The sequence below is a fragment of the Triticum aestivum genome, chromosome 7B (genome assembly GCF_018294505.1).
Source record: "Triticum aestivum cultivar Chinese Spring chromosome 7B, IWGSC CS RefSeq v2.1, whole genome shotgun sequence".
NCBI classification, from domain to species: domain Eukaryota; kingdom Viridiplantae; phylum Streptophyta; class Magnoliopsida; order Poales; family Poaceae; genus Triticum; species Triticum aestivum.
In genome coordinates this window covers 508,144,751-508,164,087 of record NC_057813.1, presented here as the reverse complement: position 1 = coordinate 508,164,087, position 19,337 = coordinate 508,144,751, and the positions used below count along the sequence as shown (strand labels likewise).

Here is a 19,337-nt window from a genome sequence, read left to right as displayed (position 1 = left end):
GGCGACCTACTGCAAGGAGGAAGACGCTTGCGGGCATCACCCGCTTCTCTGTCGGCCGCTATAGCCCAAGACTTCAAGCAAAGAACTGTACCATGCCCATCGCCCAACTGGCGGAGCGGCTACTCTGTCACAGGTTGGGGATTGTCGAAGAGGGTGAGACGATCACCGAGAATGCCATCGACCAATATGTGGCCCTGTTCCATGGTCAACTTTCGGACATTGCTGTTGCTGCACTTCGAGCACTCTTCAGACTCGACTATGAACTGACAAGGGCTGTTGAAGATGCACTTGTGGACCATGGTGGTGATGCTGGACTGGAACTCCAAGACTAGGCCGACAGCGATGCCTCGACATCTGCCTGATGATGTTGCTCAACTTCAGATGATGTAGCCCAGTTTTTTATGATTAGCTGCCCATGCTTTATGGTTCTCATGCCTATGTTAGGCCTGTTTGTGTTGCTTCTGCCTGTTTGTAGTTTTGTAGTTGTCGCTTGCAACTTCCTGATGATGTTGCCTTGTCAAGGCCCCTGCTTGTGCTCCCTGCTAGCACTGATGTAGCCATTGTCTCAATTGCCCAGATCGTCGCTCTGTTGTTCATGACACAATTGCCGCGACACCTTGCAACATTGTTTGTCTACAGGAAACAAAATTAGCTATTGTTGATCCATTTTTGGCTTCCTTTCTTGGTGGACAAAGATTAAAAAGCTTTGCTGAGCGCCCTGCCAATGGCACCAAAGGTGGTATCCTCCTGCTTTGGAATGCTGATTCCATCAAACTTGATAGCATCTCCTTTGGAACCTTCTTTATCTCTGCTATGATCACCCTAGTCAACAGCACCACCTCCTTCAAACTCACCTCTATTTATGGGCCTACAAGAAGCAATCTTAAAGATGCTTTTTTTCCAGGAGCTTTTGAGCCAAAAGCCTCAACAAGGTACGAGATGGCTCGTGACTGGAGACTTCAACCAAGTCTATCATGCCCGTGACAAGAACCACACAAATGTCGATCGCAGCCGATTGGTGCGCTTCCGAAACACCCTCAATTCATGTGAGCTAAAGGAGATACACCTTCAGAACAGAAGGTTCACGTGGACGAATGAGCAGGCTAATCCGACAATGAGCAAACTGGATAGTTTTTTCTGCAATCAAGACTGGAATGTGGAATTTGGCTCACACATCCTTCATGCGCTTTCGTCCTCGGTCTCTGACCATTGCCCACTTCTTCTCACTAGTGAAAAGGGGCCGACGAGACCCAAAACATTCAGATTTGGAAATTTCTGGATCAAAATGCCCAACTTCAAGAAGACAGTGCAAGATGCTTGGAATAAAAGGGTGAACCATTCCGAGCCCTATCATGTGTTGTTCCACAAACTTAAAAAAACAAGTCAGCGCCTTCGGACATGGAGCCGAAGTATCTTCTCTAATCACAAAATTCAACTCCATATGGCCCTTGAGATCATCCTTCGGCTGGACATGGCACAAGAGGAGAGGCCCCTTAGCTCCGGTGAGCGTGACCTTAGAAGAGAGCTTAAAAGAAAGGTCGTGGCCTTGGTTGTTCTAGAAAGGGCCCGAAAGAGACAATCCTCGCGAATCACCTTACTCAAAGAGGGAGATGCTAACACTCGCTTCTTCCACCTCCGGATCAACCATCGAAAAAGAAAGAATTTTATCCACCGCCTCAAGCATAACACATGATGGGTCACAAATCACGATGACAAGAAAGATATTGTGCAATCTCACTTTGCTAGAGCCATTGGTAAAGGCCCCCCGCGCTGTAAGTACTTCAATTGGTCTTGCATCCCCTCTTCAACTTGTGAACTCTCAGATATAGATGCCCCGTTCACAAAGGAGGAAGTTCATGGTGCAATCTATGATCTCCCTAGCGACAAGGCCCCTGGTCCGGATAGCTTCACTGCTGCTTTCTTCAAGGAATGTTGGGATATTGTAAAACCTGAATTTATGCAAGTGATCAAACACATTTTCCGCCCTCCGCATCTCCAACCTTCATTGGCTCAACACTGCCAACATTGCTCTCATTGCCAAAAAAGATGGGGCGGAGGACATCTCTGACTTCAGGCCCATAAGTCTTATTCATATTGTGGCAAAGGTCATAGCTAAGATGATGGCCACTCGCCTTTCTCTTCACATGCCCAACCTCGTTTCCAATACTCAAAGTGCTTTCATCAAGAAAAGGAGTATCCATGATAACTTCATGTATGTCCGCAACTTGGCTCGTCGGCTGCACCGCAATAAAGCTTCATCCTTGCTATTCAAGCTTGACATCAAGAAAGCTTTCGACTCTATGAGATGGGATTATTTAATGGTTTTACTTTGTCACCACCAGTTTCCGAGCCGGTTTCGAGATTGGGTCTCCGCCCTCCTATCCACGGCCTCATCTAGAGTTTTGCTAAATGGTGTTGCTTGTGATCCAGTTAAGCACGGGTGTGGTCTTCGGCAGGGGGATCCTTGTCGGTGTCAAAACCGGCGGATCTCGGGTAGGGGGTCCCAAACTATGCGTCTAAGGCTAATGGTAACAGGAGACTGGGGACACGATGTTTACCCAGGTTCGGGCCCTCTCGATGGAGGTAATACCCTACTTCCTGCTTGATTGATCTTGATGATATGAGTATTACAAGAGTTGATCTACCACGAGATTAGAGAGGCTAAACCCTAGAAGCTAGCCTATGGTATGATTGTTGTTGATGATGATGATGAGTCCTACGGACTAAACCCTCCGGTTTATATAGACATCGGAGGGGGCTAGGGTTACACAGAGTCGGTTTACAGAGGAGGAGATCTACATTCGGATCGCCAAGCTTGCCTTCCACGCCAAGGAGAGTCCTATCCAGACACGAGACAAAGTCTTCCATCTTGTATCTTCATAGTCCAACAGTCCGGCCAAAGTACATAGTCCGGCAGTCTGGATACCCCGTTATCCAGGACTCCCTCAGTAGCCCCTAAACCAGGCTTCAATGACGATGAGTCTGGCGCGTAGATTGTCTTCGGCATTGCGAGGCGGGTTCCATTTCCGAATATCCAAGATAAATTCGAAACACAAGGACCGTGTCCGACTCTGCAAGATAACATTCCATATACCACCGTAGAGAGAATAATAATAATCCATGAATATAATCTGCTGACAATTCTTTGAAAAGTGACATCACGCCATGGTCCGGTTTTTACTCGAACCGTTCTTACAACTTGCTACCGCATACACCACAAGGCAGTTTCCTTGGCATGTCCTGTCATAGCAGAGATCGTGTTCCCCTTATTGCGGGATTCTCATCAATACGGGTATGGGTAATCTAACCGTGCCTGTTGGCATGACCCTGTGTTTTTAGGCAAGCCCCGAACGACCGCGTTCGGGGACGCTTGATATTCTTCTCCCTTTATAAAGGAGCCGAGGCCTATCCCTCTGTCTCCACGCTCGCACATCTCGCACCCTGAGTCCCAACACCTAAAGTCCGAGCTTAAGCACCCCGGATCTTCGATCATGTCTGGATCTGGCCATCAAGGCTGATGGATGGCTTCCTCTGTCACAGATGAGGATATTGCGAAGCTTAGGGAGGCTGGGTATTTGACCGCTGATGTCAAGCACAGGCTTCCTGCTCCCGAACAGGTTATCCCCACTCCCGAGACCAACGAGAGCGTCGTATTTGTCTCCCACTTCCTCCGGGGCTTAGGTCTTACTCTGGATCCCTTCGTGAGGGGGATCATGCACTACTACAGGCTAGATTTCCACGATCTAGCTCCGGATTCCATCCTCCACATCTCGTCATTTATCCTTGTGTGTGAAGCCTTCCTTCACATTGCCCCCCACTTCGGCTTATGGCTCAAGACTTTCGATGTGAGGTCGAAGATAATTGAGGAGCGACACGCAGAGTGCAGAGGTGCCATAATAAGCAGGAATGCTGATGCCCCGTGGCCCGAAGGCTCCTTCCCGGAGGTATCTGATTTATGGCAACGGAGGTGGTTCTATGTCATAGCTCCCCGAGGCTCAAAGTGGGCGGCCGCGCCTGCCTTCCGCTCGGGCCCTCCGCCTCAACTGGCATCATGGGCCAACATGGGACTAAACTGGGGGCCTACGAACGATGTACCAATGCTACAAAGCCGCATTCGGGAGCTCCTCGAGAGGGACATTAGTCTCGTCAAAATAATCCAAGTAATGCTAGTCCGGCGGATCCTGCTGTGCAAACGTCGGCCTCTCCGGATGTGGGAATTCAATCCAGAAGGTCCGCGGACCATTCAGCACTTCTTCGGCATGACGCCCGAATGGATGTATAAGTTGTTCTTCGGACCACGAATAAAGTGTCCGGACACCACCGAGGATGCGGGCCTGAGCTGCAATCGCCTCGATACCCAAGTAAGTAACCCTATAACCGAACACCTTGCTTATATTTGTCATGGCATTGATATGAACACTGTCCGCAACAAGGATTGGCTTAGTAAGGCGGAGAGGATCAGGTGTCCGGCCCCTCTTCCCGAAGGTTTGCCTGGCCCGGCAATAGCCAGGATTCTTGAACGGACACTAAGTCGGGTGCCACCAGAGAGGGCTGAAGGGTAGAGCGGAGAGGCCAAGAGTGGGCCTCACACATTGCATCCGAACCGGGGGAATTAGCGGCTCCACGGAGGAGGAGAATCGGGGAGGCGATTCTGAGGTTTCCTCCTCCTGCGGGAAGACGAGGGCCGCCTCCGAAGATTTGGAGACGGGGGGGGGGGCTAAACAAGGGAAAAGAACTTCGCCAAAGGGCCCTGCCCCGAAGGGCGTCCTCACCGCACAATGCCCGCCAATGGGCCAGCCCTCCACCGAGCTGTAAGTTTAATTAAGCAAAGATCTTATTGCTTTTTCCTCTGAGAGTAATAACCGGGACCTTGGTTTTTGTAGCCCGGCCAGCAGTTCATCTTAACAGGGTTTGTCTTCGGGGGATCTTCTTCCGGAGATGATGGAGAGTGAAACCACACCTGCCTCTCCGCCCCGTGAGGCGGGCGACCCTGAGGTATCATCATGGAGGAGTCCAGATCCAATGGGGCTGGAAGCTAACACTTCGGTCGCCCCGAGCCCAGTGCGTTCGACTCTTGTGGCGGACAATGGAAAGGGTCTGGGAGAGTCCGGTGTCCGGCCGAACACGCTGACGAGCCTCCTGGAGTCAGCTGATCTCTCGGAGGATCATCGTACCCTAATGGGTACGGTGTCGGAGAAAATTTCCTCCGCCACAAGTGGTTTAAACGAAGCTTTTAGGAGCCTACTCAATGGCTTTGAGGTAAGCCACAATTTTTAGTTGAGCCGCATGTGATACTTGCGGTCTATGTAGATAGTAGCCCCTGAGACCGTGGATGCCATCCCATGGCGGCAACCGGAGGATCAAACTCCCAGTTAATGATCGCACTTGCATTGATGTGCAGGTTGCTAAGGGTTCAACAATAGACCATGCCGCTGAATGCGCCAAATTGAGGCGGCAAATTGACGTTGTGGAGGCCGATGTCACGCTTGTGAACAAGCGATTCGAGGAGTCGTAGAGTATGCTTTCCTATATCCACATCTATTTTTGCAAGAAGGTTGAAATATTAGTGTGATGTTATGTAGTTGCAGGCGTAGCTGCTGCCGTTAAACCTAGCAATGGTCATATAACTGAACTAAACCCAAACCATAACCAATCAATATGGAGTTTGAACCAGAGCTAAACCACACCGCCAATCATCGCGCATAACCAAAACCAAACCAAACCATATGCTCTATTGACCTCAACCAAAACCAAACCACTCTTCGACCTATGGGCTTAACCCGGTTCTTTGTTTTGGGTTGAAACCAAATCAATCTGACGTATATGCAAAGCTAATCGGCAAGCAAGCTAGCTAGCAACGTAATTGATCTACAGTAGCAGCTCAATACGTGTGTGCCCAGCCGTGTTGCGTCGCGTAGCGTATGTACCTGTGTGTCCAGCCGCGGCATGTCACGTGCATACCTCCAGTCCGAGAACCGGTTTTGAACCACGATTCACAACTATTAGCGACCAAACCATTTAGGCCCATACCCAGCCATACCCAACTCATTTTTATGAAAACCCAAACCAAACTAAACTTATAACAGTCTGGACCCATCACAACCCAAACCAATCAAGCCCAGGGCAAACAACCAAACCATTGGCCCCAGTTAATCAAAAACTGTTCTCAGAGTTAGCTGTCGTTGAGGCCCTGAGGGAGGAGCTTGCTCTAGCCAAGGAACAAGCTCGGATTAGCAATGCGGCTGCTCTAAAGGCGGCCGAAGAATTAAAGGCCGAACAGGCCACTCGTCTTCGAAGCGAGGAGAAGATAGCCGAGATGGCTGTGGAGTTGAGGGACGCCGCCGGCCGGTATGAGCTTCTCGAAAAGGAGAATCAAACAAAGGCGGCCGACCTGAAGAAGGCGATGGACTCGGCTAAAGAGATGCGCTCTCAGATTAGAGACGCACGGGAGGAACTTCGACAAGCCGGGAAAATCGCGGCCGAAAGTCCTTATGTGTTGCGGATGAAGTTTTTAGATCCAAAGTATGCTTCATTGGATAAGTTATGGAGCACCGCAGATGAGTATGCGGACTTGGCGAAGAGTGCGGCTGATGCGACCAAGTTATTCAAGGGTCATGAGGATAACAAAATGGAGAGGCTGTTCTGGTCGCAATTTAATGCTCCAGCGCGCTCCTTGCCCTTGAGTGAGAAAATGGCCGCCATAGCCGAGCTCCATAGGTTGTCCGGCCTTGCAATGAGGTCTGTAATAGACCATCTATGGCCAAAGGAGCCAAAGCCAGACAGTTACTTTGGTTTGGTGCAACGATTATTTGGCGCGAGAGCACAGATTGATGCCATGAAGAGATCGGCGTGCATAGAGGATGCGCGGATGGATTTTGCCCATGTGAAAACATATTGGGCGGATATGGAGGCCACCCGTATTGCAACCCGGGGTCCGGCAGGAAGCCAAGACCTAGCCGAGCACTATTTTGAGCAGGTCATAGACGGTGCTCGTAGAATAGAGGCCCAGTGCTCCAAGAATGTCATGTTTGAGTGACGAAATTGTAAACAACTATGTGTTTGATTATAGAGGCTGCTTCTTTATATATATATATATATATATATATATATATATATATATATATATATACTTTTGCCTGAAAGTATTATAGTGTCTCCTGTGCGGCTATTTATATATGCATATAATCGTGAAAGTTAGCAGTCGTTGGCTTTGGCCCCCACGCACATAATGCGGGGGTGTTCGAGAAAATATGCGTGAACACACTTGATCCAACGTCTTGGTTCATTAAGGAGGTGATCGCACGTCGAACCAGGCAACCGAACTATATAGCTGTAACACTTTTGCTTAGCCATAGGAGTTGAAAGGTGGGGCTACTATATAGCCCCTGGTACTTCCGCGTGCATCCTAATAGGGTGCGCGTACTTGACCGGTAGACCGGTCCTTCATTAATGCGGGGGAATCCTATAGATTTTGATGGATCCTCGAGTGGTTGATCAGTCTCTCGTTATATCATGACAGTCAGTTTTCGGCTTTCTCTACTGAGGTGCTCATCCGGAATAACCAGGGCACAATCGCAGTAGTTCTCCTTTGGCCGCCTTAGCCGATAGAATGGAACATAAGGCAGCAAACGCAGGAGCCGGGCTAACCCAACATTTGACCAAAGACATGATTCGGAGCTGATGCATATAAGGCCAAACTCGTGACGCCGAACACTCCCGAAGGTATTCGTACTTTATAACATATATTGGGCTGAGCCCTTGACCCTATGGTTCTAGTTACGCGCACTTATCTGTCGTGGCAAAATGCCTAAAACGCCAGTGTCCCTTACAGGTGTATGAAATACCCAAGGGACGTTGAGCAACAAGAGACAGTAAAGAAGGTTTACGCAGGGGCTTAATCTAAAGAGAAACCTGTGGGCGGGGCCCTGCTGCACGTCTGCGCCTGTGTCTCCGTTGTGTCGTATCCTGGAAGGGTGTCGCACTGGTAGTGTCTGTGAGAATGAAAGAAAAAGAAAACATGCGAAAAGTTAGTTATGCTCGAGAAATGTTCGAGATCCGGCCTGTTAACGAGGCAGGCCGAACTGTGGGATTGTGTTACATGTTTTCAGCCCCTCGTATTATTTGTGGGGACACATGTGCAGCCCCTGGCTCATGTTTATCCGAGCCATTGTGAAGAATGGTGTATTGGACTCGTCTAACCGTATCCGTGGTCTTGACGACCGGTCATGCGTTCCGGTGGGAGAGGCCACCTAGAGTCCGGCAGCGGGAACTAGCGCATACTGTTCTGTGTTTCCGCTAACCGTGATGATGCCACGTGGACCGGGCATTTTGAGTTTAAGGCAGGCGTAGTTTGGTATTGCGTTAAAGCAAGCGAAGGCCGGTCTTCCAAGCAATGCATGATAGTCGCTGCTGAAGGGAGCGATGTTGAAGAGTAAGTTCTCGCGTCTGAAATTGTCGGGAGAACTGAATGTTGCTTCTAACACGAGGGAGCCCCAGCAATGGGCCACGACGCCTGGAATTACTCCATTGAAGGTGGCATTGTTTTGATTTATTCTGGATGGGTCTATCCCCATCCTGTGGATGGTGTCTTGATATATCAAATTAAGACTACTGCCGCCGTCCATTAGGACGCGAGTAAGATGGTATCCATCAATTATTGGGTCGAGCACCAAGGCAGCCGATTCTCCGTGTCGGATACTGGCCGGGTAGTCCCTGTGATCAAAAGTGATCGGGCATGTTGCCCAGGGATTAAATTGGGGGGCTACGGACTCTGCGTGAGTTGCGTGTACCATGTTTACCGCTTTGACTTCCGGTGGGAATTGTTTCTGGCCCCTGGCGAGGTTCATCCTCGTCTTCACTTGGTGTTTCCCTTCCCTTATGTTCGGCATTTAACTTACCGGCCTGCTTGAAAACCCAACATTCTGTGTGGGTATGATTTGCAGGTTTGTCGGAAGTGCCATGGATTTGGCACAATCTGTCCAGGACTTTGTTCAGGCCGGATGGTTCCTCTTTACTGCCGTTAAATGGCTTTTTTCCTTGACCAGGTCGAGAGCCCCTGAATCCGGCGTTGATCGCTGTGCTGTCCGGACTATCGTTATTCCGACATTTGTTCTTAGTGTGCCATGGCTTCCCATTGTCGTCTCGGATTTCGGATGTGCCTGGGTCGCTGGTGCCTTTACGGGCCAACCAGCTGTCCTCGCCCGCACAAAATCGGGTCATGAGGCTTGTTAAGGATGCCATCGTTCTCGGCTTTTCTTGGCCGAGGTGTCTGGCAAGCCACTCGTCTCGGATATTGTGTTTGAAGGCCGCTAAGGCTTCAGCGTCCGGACAGTCGACGATTTGTTTCTTCTTAGTGAGGAATCTCTTCCAAAGCTTGCGGGCTGACTCTCCGGGCTGCTGTATTATGTGACTTAGATCATCAGCGTCTCGAGGCCGGACATAGGTCCCTTGAAAGTTGGCCCTGAAAGCATCCTCAAGTTCCTCCCAACTTCCAATTGAGTTTTCGGGGAGGCTTTTCAGCCAATGACGGGTTGGTCCTTTTAACTTGAGGGGGAGGTATTTGATGGCGTGGAGGTCGTCCCCACAAGCCATGTGTATGTGAAGGATAAAATCTTCAATCCAGATCCCGGGGTCCGTCGTTCCGTCCTATGACTCTATATTCACGGGTTTGAATCCCTGTGGAAATTCATGATCCAGCACCTCATCCGTGAAGCACAGGGGGTGCACAGCCCCTCTGTATCTGGCCGTGTCGTGGCCTGCTGTCGGCTGTTGATTCCGGAATGGTATTCGATCAGCATGATCATTGTGGTGACCATAATCCCGCGTTGGAGCCTGTCCTCTGGACCCATAGATGGACCTGGCCGCACTGGCCTTTTTGTCCAGGAGCTCTCGTAAATCGTGTGCGGTATCAGTGGCTGCTCTATCGCGGCCATGAGTTGGTTGGTCCGACTGAGTAGCCATATTGTTTTTGGGCCAAACGGGTGCTGCGGCTTCATTATCGAATTCGGGTAGCAGTTTGCGCTTTGGGTAGCTCTTTGTGTGGCGATTATCGCCATGTTTCCCTTCGGTGTCCAGCACCTTATTCCATCGTCGGTCGAGCGTATCCTGTGCGGCCTTAAGCCTTTGCTTCTGCTTCTTCAGGCTCCGTGCTATGGCCAGGAGTTTTCTGTGGAGTTTGTCTTGTTTTGACTGTTCTTCCGGGATGATGAACGCATCATCAACCGGACTGTTATCTTCTTTGGAGGTAGCATGATGAGTACGGCCCTCTGAATTGTGATCGGGCGTCTGCTCCGGGCTGTGTTCGGCATGACCTGGTTTATCCTGCTCTGTCGCTGGGTCCCTATGGTCGTTGTTGCCTTCGAAATCAACCGGAGTGTCATCCTGTTTTGGGTTGTTATCGCTATTTTTACTATGACTGGACCTAAGGCGGCGCCTACGCCGTCGTTTTTGCTTTTGCCCGGGGGGTTTATCCACCGTTGTGTCCCTTTTGTCAACAATTTATTCTTTGGGGGTGTCCACCATGTAGACGTCGTATGATGAAGTGGCAGTCCAGCGCCGTGTGGGTGGTGGTTCCGGATCTTCCCCTGCATCAACGTCCATACCGTCAATGTTATTGGGGTCGATGTCAAGCATGTCTGTTAGGTCATCGACAGTGATTATAAATTGGGTGGTGGGTGGGTCGCGATTTTCTTTGTCCTCCGTATCCCACACGGGGCGGACATAGTTCGGCCAGGAGTCTTCTGACAGTGAGAGAGATTTTAATGAATCCAACATGTCTTCGAAGGGTGAGTGCTGAAAGATATCCGCGGCGGCGAACTCCATGGCTGGAGCCCAGTCAGATTCGATGTGCGCGAGTGCGCGCGGTCCGGAACACACCGCCGGAGATGAGTCCGGGGGTCCGGAGACACAGATCCCTTTAGGAGAGGAGTCTGTGTTCAGCTCCAACGCCGAGGAGTGTGCGGCCTCCGGGGCGGGGTCCATCCACCCGTCCTTGGAAGGCACGACCCGCCCTGGAGCGAAGTCCGGAGTGGTAGCAGGTGCGATGTTCCGAATACTGTCCGACTGCCGATCTAGGTCATGCACATCGTGATTGTTCGGCGCTCCTGATACAGGCCCAAATCCGTCGAAGATCAAGTCTCCGCGGATGTCGGTGGTGTAGTTTAGGTTTCCAAACCTGACCTGATGGCCAGGGGCGTAGCTATCGATCTGCTCCAGATGGCCAAGCAAATTAGCCCGCAGTGCGAAGTCGCCGAACACGAAGATCTGTCTGGGGAGAAAAGTCTCGCCTAGGACAGCGTGGTTGAAGGTTGGAGAAGCCATCTAACCTTGTAGTGACGACACAGAGGAACTCTCAATGAAAGCACCAATGTAGGTATCAAAAACGGCGGATCTCGGGTAGGGGGTCCCGAACTGTTCGTCTAAGGCTAATGGTAACAGGAGACTGGGGACACGATGTTTACCCAGGTTCAGTCCCTCTCGATGGAGGTAATACCCTACTTCCTGCTTGATTGATCTTGATGATATGAGTATTACAAGAGTTGATCTACCACGAGATCAGAGAGGCTAAACCCTAGAAGCTAGCCTATGGTATGATTGTTGTTGATGATGATGATGATGAGTCCTATGGACTAAACCCTCCATTTATATAGACACCGGAGGGAGCTAGGGTTACATAGAGTCGATTTACAGAGGAGGAGATCTACATCCGGATTGCCAAGCTTGCCTTCCACGCCAAGGAGAGTCCCATCCGGACACAGGACGAAGTCTTCCATCTTGTATCTTCATAGTCCAACAGTCCGGCCAAAGTACATAGCCCGGCAGTCCGGATACCCCCTTATCCAGGACTCCCTCAATCCTCTCTCCCCTCTGCTTTTTGTCCTCGCTATTGACCCACTCCACCACATCCTCGCCAAGGCTATCGATCAAGGCCCGATGCATCCTCTTCGTGGTCGGCCCATCCGTGCATCCTTGTATGCGGAAGATGTTGCTATCTTTGTTGCGCCGATCAAGGAAGATATCCACTTCTTGGTTTCGACTCTGAGCTCCTTTGGGGAGGTTACTGGCTTGGTCACCAACTGTGCCAAAAGCCTTGTGGTGCCCATTTGTTGCGGCAACATCGACCTTGACGACATTCTGCAGGCCTTCCCGACGGTCCGGTCTACCTTCCCCATGCGATATCTTGGTCTTCCGCTGTCGGTCACAAGACTAAAGCGCATCCACTTTCAGTATTTGGAGGACAAGGTGGCTGGAAAGCTTCCACCTTGGTCGGCTATGCATGTGGCTACACCGGGGCGCATTTTTTTGGTCAAGGTCGTGCTCACTGGCATTGCCATTTACCACCTAACGCCTCTTGACCTTCCGGTTGAAGTGATGAAGAAGATCCATAGCCTCTGGCGTGCCTACCTTTGGGCGGGTTGTGATAAGGTGACCGGTGGAAAGTGCAAGGTTAATTGGGACCTCATCTGCAAGCCCAAGATTTGTGGTGGACTAGGAGTGCTCAACCTCCAGAAGTTTGCGACTGCGCTAAGCTTGCGTTGGCTCTGGCACGAATGGATGATCCACCTAAGACTTGGTCTGGCTCAGGAACGCCTTGTACTAGCAACGACAAAGATCTCTTCGCCGCTGCCACACGGGTGTGCATCGGAGATGGAAACAAGGCTAAGTTCTGGGAATCTCCATGGCTGGACGACCTCCGGCCTAAAGACATTGCAACAAAGATTTTTGAGTTATCAAAAAAGAAAACGTGCATGGTCAGGAAAGCTCTTGACAATAACCTTTGGATCCGCCATATTGACACTTAGCAGGGGCTAACCTTAGCCCATATTCAGGAATTTGCAACCCTGTGGGGGATGCTTGCTGATGTAACCCTCAACCAGGGAAGCCAAGACACCATAACTTGGGAGTTCACAAACAGTGGCAAGTACTCCGCCTCCTTGGCTTACATGGCGCAATTTGCCGGTCTCTCCTTTTGTCCAATGAATGCTACAATCTGAAAGATGTGGGCTCCACCGAAGTGCACATTTTTTTGCTTGGTTGATCTTTCAAAATCGTGTTTGGACAGCCAATCGTTTACTGCGGCGAGGCTAGCCAAGCTGCAATTTGTGCCCTCTCTGCAAGCAAGTGCAAGAATTTGCTGCTCACCTCCTATTCCAATGTAGGTTCACTGTCTGGATTTGGACCGAAATTTGCACTTGGCTTGGCATCCTTGACTCCTCACCAATGATTTGGCGTCATGAAGATTCAGTTAGAGATTGGTGGCTCAAGGCGGTTAATGGTGGAGGTGGCTGCAAGAAGGCCATCGCCTCCTTGATGATGCTTGTCTCAGAGAAATTTGGAAGGAGCGCAACGCAAGGATTTTTCAAAATGTCTCAGCCCCGACCTCCATTGTTATCGCAAAAATCAAAGAGGATGCCCATCTCTGGTTTTTGGCGGGAGCCAAACAACTTAGTAATGTTATGTCGCAAGAGTAGACCTTTTTCTTTTTGCCGCCTCGCGGTTTATGTCTAAACCTTCTTCGTAATCAATGAAAATGGCAAGTATTTTGGCTTGTTTAAAAAAAGGCCTGCAGAGCGGGGGCGGCACCCCTGGTCACAATAGCTAGCTCTCTCTACTGGTGCAGATGGATAGAAACGCACCTTGGATGGGCTGGGCGAGTGAATAGCATAAAACTACCACTTTTCGTGCTATGGTACCAAAAAAACTACCAAAAATTTGTTTGTGACTAATACCCAAATGGACAAGTGGTTAACATCTGATCAGGTTTATGACAGCTAGGGCCCGCCTTTAAGATAACGGTTCGTTTGACTGTTTGTTTGACCGTTAACTTACATGTGAGGCCTACATGTTAGTGTCTCTTCCACATATTTAAATTAAAAAAAATTGCATTCCCTCAATTAGCAATCAGGTCCCTGGAAATAAAATAAAAAGCAATCGGGTCCCTGAAAAATAAAACAAAAAGCAATTGGATCCCCGCCGACAAGCTCGTCGCCGGAGCTGATGCGGGCGTCGGCCGGCCTTCAGCGGCGCCGTCCCTGCTGCTCTGCTACACACGCGGAGCTTGAGGCCGTCGCTGCTTCCTTGTTGCACGCGGCAGAGCTCGAGGGAGGCCAGCAGGAGGTGAGGGAATCGGCCGAGCTCCGCCGGAGATGGGGCCGGGCAGCGCACACACATTAGGTCCACCGGCCATCCCCGTATCAGGTCACCGCCGCGCGCCATGGCGCTGCCTGGAGGTGCTGCTATGAGCCATGGGTCGCCGCCAACCTCTTCCTCTCCCGCGAGGCCGGCGAGATCCGGCACAGGCAGTTCTGCCACGTGCTGCTCCCTCCTCACCCGCTCTGGCCCTCCACTACCATGCGGGAGGCCGTGCTCCGACCAGAGGGGCACCATCGCGCGCCATGGAGGGGCGCACCGCCGCCGTTCAGGAGGTCGTGCTCCGGGCAGAGGGCGCTGCCGTGCACCATTCGAGGGTCCACGCTTGGAGGCCGGTGTCGAGCGCCATGGTAGATGGCGGCTCCGGTAGAGGGCAGTAGGGACGACCGGGGGAAGGGAGGGTGGGAGTGGGGAGGAGGAGGCCGGTGCATATCCGGTGGGCTCGAGCTGCCATGGCTCGTGCGAACAGAGAGAGGGAGATACGAGAGGAAAGGGAGAGAAGAAAGAGAAGTGGAAGGAAGAGATAACTGACATATGGGCCCCGTATATCAGTTAACAGTCAAACAAACGGTCAAACAGACGGTTCGTTTAGATGCGGGCCCGACCTGTCATAAACAGGTTTATTTTCTTAGTACAGACAATTTAGGTTTTTTGAAACAATCGACGATGGTTTTGATAGTTATTAGTCACAAACAGATTTCTCATAGTTTTTTAAAATTCTAACGTGAAAAGTGGTAATTTAATGCTATTCACTCCGGCCGGGCACGCGTCTCCGCGAGCGGTGCGCTGGCCACCACCCACGAGAGACCGTTTCCGCAAGTACGCGCATCCATGTGCCGCCCACCCTGTCTGTTGCGAGTGCTTCCCTGCTCCACAACTCGATATCGCACCAAACTGCTGCTGCCGCACCGCGCACCGGGGCAAACCGGTCGGCCCTCATCGTCACTGTACGGCCTCGGTGCCCGACTATTGTGATTGCCTGATGGGGATGACCAGTTCTGGTATGCCTCAACTCGGTCGGAAACAACACTGCACGAGCACACCACATATCTGAAGCCATTTGCATGCAGGAACGTAGACACTGGGTAGCAACGATTACAAGAGTGCATCCGGGCTCAGATGAACCCGGACAAAATAAAAAAATCACAAAAAATAGAGAGAGAAAAAATTAAAAATCCAAAAAAAATGCCAAGCAAGATGCTTGTGTGCGTGATGTTCGTGCAAAATTTGGTGGAGTTTGAACATTCGAGGAGCGTGCGACAAAAAGGTCAAAATTTGGCCCCGTGAGTATGGTTACTGTTCATGCGCTGTTCAGGGCAAATTTCTCTTTTTTACCACGAGCTCCACGGATGTCCAAATGGGATGAAAATTTGCACAGATATCATGCACTCAAACATCTTCCGAGCAAAAAAATTGTTTTTTTATAAAAAAAAATCCTATTTTTAATCGCGGTACTATAGATGAGCCAAGCCTGGGCAGCGAAGTGGATTATCACAATTACAATAAACTAGTATGCTTCTGAACAAGTTGGCTCCATCACAAATTACTTGACGCGGAAATGAATGTATCTAGAAGTGAATAACTCAAGACGGAGGGAGTACTACGTATTTGGCTGGTGCTCTGCACCGGTCCACCAGCTAGGTCTCAGGCCGGCCGTCCCCCATTGTCAGATCGGCCCTCGTGTAACCGTCCGATCAAGTAAACACATCTCCTTCCTACGCATCCTTCTCCCTCCGGAGGAGGAGTGTGGAACCCTTGACCTCACGGCACACTAGCGTACGTCTACATCCTTTTTAGCCAAAAAAAGGGTAAGCTTTAAGGTTAGGGCATTGGACCCCTAACCTCACAGTACACGTCGAGGTACAAATGTTCATGCGTCAATAGATATTTATTTATGTTTTTATCATGAAATAAATTCGAATTCAAAACTTTATTAAAAAATTCATCCGATGTAAACTGTATTTTTGAGTAATTGCGGTAATGTAAAGATCCAGACCCACCGCTCTTAAAACAATTTAATTCAATAACCAAATCCTTGCCACTCACTCCTAATCTCTACTCGACAAAAATGTTGAAGTGTATGACTTTGCCACTGAAATACATCATAACCAGCCAAGGTGTAGGGTGACGCCACATGCAACCAGGGTTCACCGGGGGAGGGCACCCACCCTTGTGGTGCTATACGCTTTATAAATGTTTCAAAAACCTGAAAATAATTAGGTTCGTACAAAAAACATACATCTATGATGTCTCAAAATTTCAGATTTGAAATTAGACCTACAACTATTGAAATCTCTACTATTTTAAAATTAACGTAACGTTCTCATTTCATCTTTCTTTCTACCAACCGTTCGTCCAACATTTTATATATGATAACTAATCCACTTAGTTTACTTACCTTCTGAATCAATTCTACTTTAATATACTTGCCAAACTTTTGATCAAAATATAAGGTAATTTACGGGAAGACTTTAATGAACATTTATTTACACAATCACATTATTATGAACAGGTAAATCACAAGCTAACACACTAGAACATTTATATCATGTTGTAACGCACGGGGATTGTTCTAGTCAAAACTAAAATATGTTGAATAGCTCTCATTTTAGAATGGGCCATACATTTGGCCCATTAACACGATAAATGTTCATTTTTATTATTTTTGTTTCTTAAGATGTTATTCAAGATTACTTTTGATTATTTGTCACATGGTAGTTATATGTTATGCATACATGCTAAACTATTTATATATATTTTGTACACACTTGTATGATGACTTGTGTGCGGCTAGTGCACCAGGTACGAGGTTCACCGCGTTGACATGCTCCAGCGAGCCTCCTCCACTCAGAGAGCTTATTGGGAGCCCCTTCAGCCCTCTTCCCCTCCGCCCCCTTCGGCCTTCCCAACCTGTCAGTCTGTTGTCGGCCATAGACATTTATGCTATCAAAGGACAAATAGACCCTTTCCTCGCTAGAGTAGAGTGGTGGGCGAGTAATGCGGAGTAGAATGTGCTTTTAGGTGGAGTATGGTCAATGTGGAGTGTTTGTAAACTTTTGTAGGGGTTTTCTTTATCTTTCTCATTGAGTATATGGTATGCAGACTCGTGCATATTCAAGAAAAAAAAAGATGTCAACTGTAGGCGGGTCGATCGCTCCAAAAGCAAGAAGTATGGTATACATCACATCCATGTACCCATAATGTGAGCTGTGCTTACAAAGAAGCCAATCAGTCAGCCACCATAAATAGTGAACACCACCGTACATTAGGCATTAGATTAGAGATCATTTTCTTTAGTTATGATGATTGCACCATCCCATTATTCTGTATTGATGATGTTGATGATGATACACTTTTACGACCAACGTACATTTTGATACTTTGTAGTTTGCACGTTCGCCCCGGATTGAGCAAACGAGCGTTTGTACATTTGGTGTTCTTCTTCATACATACACATTAACACATACATACGTGAACCTGACCAATGCCTGGTTTTCCAAGGCATCAATCATTATTTAGCACACTTGTTACGTGTACTATTTAGTTGGGTCTCCTGCAGTTCAACCTGACCTCCGTCTGCGTCCCGGACGACGGCAGCAGGCCGCCCATCTTAAGCATGGCCGTGACGAAGTCGGCGGAGAACTGGCTGGGGCTGTTGCTGTACTGCCTCACCAGCGCATCCTGCGACCCGCCGTTGAAGAGCTCCTGGTCCGAGTGCAGGAGGCCGCGCTGCCCCACCAGGTTCTGGTAGTATGCGTTGTCGAACCCGTCGGCGGTCTGCACGTCGAAGGGCGCGAGGTTGCCGTTGCCGCCGGACCGCGGGCACGTCCGCTGCCGCAGCGCCGCGAAGCTGGCGTTGATGTTGCGCTCGTTGTAGATGCGGTTGCGAAAGAACTGGCACTGCGACCGCCCGATGGTGTGCGCGCCGGAGAGCGCCGTCATGTCCCGCGGCGACAGGTTCTTGTTGCCGAACATGGTGATGAGCGTGGCGAGGCTGGAGCCGGGCCCCGGCAGGTTCGCGTTGGCCGCGCTCTGACTCGCCGTGCGCGAGTCCTTGCGCCCCAGCGGCACGCTCCAGGTGGGACCTCCGAGCTGCACGCGCGCAATGGCTCAGCCGAGTCAGCCACGGCTAGTCCAGTAAAACAAAGTGCAGAACGTGTAGTGGTGTTTTGTACGGGTCAGCGACCGTTGAAGCTGGTCGATCGCGCGCGAGGACTAACCAGGTTGACTCCGTCACGGGCGGCGAGCGCGAGGATGTCGGCGCAGGAGACGGTGGCCCTGCACGCGGCCTCGACCTGGGTCTTGAGGGCGTCGATCACCTCGAACCCGCGGGCCGAGTTGGCGTTCGGCCCGGCGTTCTTCTCGCCGGTGAACGTCGACGTGTCGTCAAGCAGAATGGAGCCGTCACACCCCTGCCGATACGTAGCAGACAAACACAATTAAACTTCAGTACACCGCACGTACGTAAAATCCAACAATCGTGGAACACATTTGATGAACACATTTGATGGAACAGAACAGCAGAGAGGAACGGTGTTGCTCACATTGACGAAGCAGTCGTGGAAGAAGAGGCGGAGGATGGACGCGCCCATCCGCCTCTCCGTCTGCAACGCGGAGGTCATCCCCGACCGCACGATGGACGCCAGGTTGGGGCAAGACCTCGAGTAGAAGCTGGGCGAGAGCTGCTGCGCGCTCGCCTCGCCGACGAGGACACAGAGCACGGCGGCGAGGCCGAGGAAGGCCGCCGACCTGGTGGCGAAGGCGGCCATTGCTTCTTCGGCTTTGATGTGACGCGACTAGCTAGAGGTAACTCTTGTGGTGCGAGCTCGATGAGGTGAGGCGAGATGCATAGGGTGGCATCCTATTTATAGTGCTCGAGCTCGATCGTGGACGCTGACCGCCTAGCCGGCTAGCCCGCGCCCGCATGGGCTGGCGGGCGCGCGGTTCCGATCACGCACGTAGTTCGTGGCCGGACTCTGGAGCCGCAGCAGCTGGATTTGGTTGACCACTGATCGCTCCGGCATGGGCACAGGCTTGGCACGACGCTAATTGCTACTAATCAGCATGCGCACTCCTTGCACTGAATCATTGCATGTGTTGGTTATCTTATATTCGTATACCGTATTTCCCCGAGTATTATAAGAGGAACACAGAGACGTGTTGCTGTGCACGTCACTGGTGTAGGCTGT

General features: G+C 50.4%; 1 protein-coding gene across 1 annotated transcript; it reads right to left on the bottom strand.

Annotated features, from left to right (window-relative positions):
• Positions 1-17,435: 17,435 nt before the first annotated feature.
• Positions 17,436-18,997, bottom strand: LOC123161575 (peroxidase P7). Its single transcript, XM_044579380.1, has 3 exons — positions 18,693-18,997; positions 18,369-18,560; positions 17,436-18,240 (listed from the first exon to the last, which is right to left on the bottom strand). Exons 1-3 carry the CDS (start codon positions 18,915-18,917, stop codon positions 17,689-17,691), a joined length of 969 nt encoding a protein of 322 aa, XP_044435315.1. The 5' UTR covers positions 18,918-18,997; the 3' UTR covers positions 17,436-17,688.
• Positions 18,998-19,337: the final 340 nt, after the last annotated feature.